The 4,363-nt window shown below is 62.7% G+C and overlaps 1 protein-coding gene across 1 annotated transcript in view; it reads right to left on the bottom strand.

Moving 5' to 3' along the window:
• Window positions 1–2,813: 2,813 nt before the first annotated feature.
• CACTIN (cactin, spliceosome C complex subunit) overlaps window positions 2,814–4,363 on the bottom strand; it is a 19,379-nt gene continuing 17,829 nt past the window's right edge. The window contains exons 13-14 of the mRNA XM_009880602.1: window positions 3,963–4,278; window positions 2,814–3,502 (exon numbers count right to left, since the gene is read on the bottom strand). Coding sequence (XP_009878904.1) covers window positions 3,012–3,502; window positions 3,963–4,278 — 807 coding nt within the window. The 3' untranslated portion in view covers window positions 2,814–3,011. The remainder of the gene's footprint in view (window positions 3,503–3,962; window positions 4,279–4,363) is intronic.

Here is a 4,363-nt window from a genome sequence, read left to right as displayed (position 1 = left end):
GGGGGGGTCAGTCCCGCCGCCGCCGTCCCCGCGGTACGCGCATGGGGCAGCTCCCCCGGGCTGGCACCGCAGCGAGGCCTCGTCCTCCGGCTTGGGAGGGGGGACGTCCCCGCTTGTCCCACACAGCGGGTCCCCAAACTCGGCAATGGGGAGGCAGAGGCTGCTGGAAAGGGGGTGGAGGAGAACATGGTGTCCCCCAGCATCATCCCTGGGTGTCCCCGGGTGTCCCCATAACCCCGGCAGTCCCTACCCCAGGGGATGCGGCTGGACGCCCAACTGCGCTGAGCTCAGTGTGTCACTGTGCTGAGCTCGGTGTGTCACTGCGCTGCACGAAGCCGCAAGTGGCACATCCCCAAGCACTGTCCTGCTGAGGCGTGGGAGCCGCAGGAGGGGACGCGATGGCCTCTGCTGCTGCTCTTTGTGCCCTGCCAGGGAGGGCAGAGCCCATGCCTGGCACCAGTGTCTCCATCCAGCACCAAAGCACTGGGAGCATCTGAGCCCACGTGCAGGGGCGTTCCGTGCACCCAGTGTCTCATCAGGGCCAGCAAGGCTGGGACACGGGGGTGGCCGTGTGATGCTCAAAGGGCTGAGCAGGAGGTTTTCCTGCCATTGCCTTGTCACTGCCAGACCCCATCCCTCCATCCCTGGGTGTGGAGAAAAGACTCACAGCAAAAGCCTGGGAGGAGGGTGACAGTCGGTTGGAGCTGGAGGGACGGCCTGTGGAGCTGGACTGACGCTGGCCCCAGAGGGGGGGAGTGCTGGGAGCAGGAGTGGCACTGCCACGAGCAAACCCGGCTCAGCAGCTGTCTGCCATGCCCGGATGCTGCTCGGGTGTGCCAGCGCTCCCACTGTCCTGGTACAGGGTGCAGCTGTGCTCACAGAGGATGTGGGCACAGGGGGGTGCTGAAAATGGCTCTGCACTGGCCTGCCACCACCCTGCCATGAACCCGATTGAGCAGCTGTCTCTGGGAGCGGAAAGGAGCTGTGCCTCCCAAACCCATCCCAGGGCTGTACCATGGCAAACCACGAGGCAGAGGAACATCACCGTCTGCCCTGCAAAATATAGCGGATCTGTGGAGAAGAGCACTGAGAGCAGCCAGGGCTGCAAAAAACCATCCTGAGCTTCAGCCAGATCCAGGCCCTGAAGCGGCCGCAGTGGGTGCCCGGCTGCAGCAGCTCCCGGGGTTCAGGCTCTTGTGCCCGGTCAGCGGCTCCGTCCAGGGCTCAAAGTCAGGGGTGTGGGGGAAATGCAGCGCCTGGGAGGGGACGTGGACCCTGTCCAGGCTGGGGACAGAGTGGGACAGTTTGGGGGAGTCCACCCCCACTGTGTATACGTGTGCCCAGGAGGGAGAAGGGCACAGTGGGGGGCTCTGCCAGGCAGTTAAGCAGGGAAGACACCCAACCACTGCCTTTGGGCTTTGGGGGGGTGTGAGGTTTTTTTTCCCATTTCCGCCAAAGCCATCCCTGGCTGGGCATTCGCAGGCTTCCTGCACTGAGCTCAGGCCCTGAACCCCGGCCTGCGCCAGGCAGCCACTCAATGGCTTTAAATAGCCCACAGGAAGGAGAGGCCAGGGGACATGTCCCAGTGCAGCCGCTGGCCGGGGATATCCGGCAGGATGGGGAAGGGGGACCCGTGTGTGGGGCCGAGACGGTTGAGGTCTCCTCAGTCTCTGCCCAGGCTGAGCCCCATCCCCCGTGGGTGGCTGTGGCTCCTGAGCGTGAGCTCCCAGGGCGTTTGCAGGGCTGGATCCTGCCAGCAGTGCCGAGAGCAGCAGGACACAGCTGCTCTCCTGAGCTCTGGGAGAAACCGACAGCCATGGGGCAGCCCCTGAGGGCAGGGAGCCCCCACACAGCAGGGCTGGCACTGCCGTGGTGCTGCGGGACCTGGGCAGCCCCCGAGCCCCTCCGCTGTGCAGCAGGATGCAGTGAGGCCTGCAGGGAGGAACCAGCCTCGCTGCGATAGTTCACTAGTTCGTGGCCAAGAGGTTTCCTGGAGCCCGCGGTATGGAGCATTACTCACACACTCGCATCCCCTCCTGCCTGCTGCAGTGCAGAACAGGGACAGCCGAGGGCTCGGGAGCTGGTGGGGATGGGCCATGTGGGACGATCCCAGGACGATCGGAAGGACGGATGCCAGGGAGTCCCAACTCAGGCTTGAAGCACTTCCTGAGGCACCCAAAACCCGCTGAGTGTCACTCAAGGGCCTCAGGGAGCCCCAGCTCAGCAATGGGGTCTGGGGAGTGCGGCTGCACCCGCGCTAGGGCAGCGAGAGCCGTTCAGGCACTGAGTGGGAGGGACTGCAGGCCATGGAAACCGGATTTTCCCGTGTAAGGAGATATCCCACATAACACCCCTCTCCTCCTCGCCGCCAGAGGAAGACGCCGCGCAGCCATTGAACCCTTTCATCCCACAGCCAGGGTCAGGAGGGTGGTTGTGCTCCCAGGCTGGGGAAGACAGATGCCAGGGGAGAACATGCCGGAAACAGGAGCAGCAGAGGGGGGAATGGGAACTGGGAGGAATGTGGCAGTGGAACCACCGGGGCAGGTGGCACCAAAGGCACCGCGGCTCCAGCTGGGGAGCGCCTGGGCTGGCCAGGACTGGCGGCAATGGTGGGAGTGTGCAGGAGGTGGCCAGCATGGGCAAGGGGAGCACACAGGGGTGACAGAGCCCAGAGCCATAGGTGTGAGAACACCCACCTCAACACTACCCAGCCTCCAGAGGAGCTCCCAGTGCTGGCCCAGTGTGGGACTGGCTGGTGACAATGTGCAGGAGAGCATGGTACCGAGCAGTGCATGGTACGCTCAGGATGCCTCGGCTTATACAACCCCCTATTTATTTGTACCAAAGTCTCAGGGTCCCTCAGGATAAAAGCAAGGACAGGGAAAACCCCCAGGAATAGGTCCTGTGCTGGGCTAGAGCTTGGGGACATCCGTGGGACAGTGCCTGTGACAGGGGACGAGACCCTGCCCACCCCCCTGTGCCAAAGGTCCGGAGGGGAGTTGAGCAGCCCCTCATCTGCGGTAACGGTAACGCTTGAAGTGGAACCAGAGCTGGAAGATCCCATTGGCAAACTGGCAGCGGAAGCCGTGGCGGTGGGAATACTCCCACTCCCGGTTGACAATCTTGAAGGCAATGTCCTCGTAGGGCGGCCCGGCATGGAAGCGCAGGATGGCAAAGTCCTTGTTGTCCTGGCAGGCCTCCAGGAAGTACTCAGGCGTTGAGCGTTTGTCGATGAGATCGGGGTAGAAGATGTTGAACTTGTAGCCCTGCACAATCTTTGGAGGAGGGTTGTCGAAGTCATAGTGGGTCTGGTTGTACTTGTTCCACTCAAAGCCTGTGTGTACCCGGTTGAAGAAGCGGGGCTTCCGGGGCCGATACTTGTCAGCCCAGAGATAGGCCTTGCCTGTGAGGGGCATTTCCACGCTGAACTGTGCCTCGTCTGCGCCCATGCCCTCCTTGGCCTTACGGAAGAAGATGTCATCAGCACTCTCGGTGGCATCACCTGTAGGGAGGAGAGGTGACATCAGGTCTTGCAGTGCTAGCCAGGCCCGGGCTGTGGGGACACCACTGCTGGGCGTGGAGAGGGAAGGACCACCACAGGATGCAGATCTGGACATGGATATGTACCACACTACCCTGCGGACTCCAGGCGGACACTGGGCTGAATCGTACTGGGATACTCATCCAGAACACCCTTCCCTCTTGTCCACAGCCCAAACAGCTTGGTGGTGTGGCTGGGAGTGGGGAAGGAGCCAACGCAGGTACCCACGGGGAACACCAGTGGTCTGAGCCCTATCTCCCTGCTCTTGTCCAGGCCAGGTCTGAACACCTGCTCCAACCTTACTCACTCTTTCTGAGGGCAGCGTCCCCCTCCAGCCCTGCCCCCCAAAGCACACGCATGCCCTCCGTGCCAGGCAGACTGTGAGGCCAGCAGGCACAGGGCCTGCCCACGGGGCTCCTACCTGTGACCTGGAGCTGCTGACGCAGAAGCGTATCCTCCTCCTCCTCCAGCACGTGGGCGTCAAACGGCAGCTCATTGGTGCCCAGCAGCCGGGGGCTGTACTTCCCAGCGTCGTAGTCATCCAGGCTCTGCTGGATCAGGTCTTCCTCCATCAGCACAGCTTCCCCCTCTGCCTCTCCTTTGGCCTCTGAGTCCTGCTCAGCCTCCGTCTCCGAGGATGGCCCCGGCTGTACCGCAATGCTCTCCTCTGGATCCAGCCTGCAAGGAAGAGAGAATAGAGAACTGGGATGGGGATGGTACCCTTGTTCTCTGCTCACCTGAGCTCTGTCTACAGAAGGACGGGAGCACATGGCTGCATTTTCTGTCCTGGCTGCCCCAAGGGATGGCTGCGCTCCCCTAGGG

This window comes from Charadrius vociferus, unplaced genomic scaffold, assembly GCF_000708025.1.
Source record: "Charadrius vociferus isolate BGI_N301 unplaced genomic scaffold, ASM70802v2 scaffold702, whole genome shotgun sequence".
Classification (NCBI taxonomy): domain Eukaryota; kingdom Metazoa; phylum Chordata; class Aves; order Charadriiformes; family Charadriidae; genus Charadrius; species Charadrius vociferus.
Note: the sequence above shows the minus strand (reverse complement) of the source record. Positions and strands in the feature narration are given on the sequence as shown.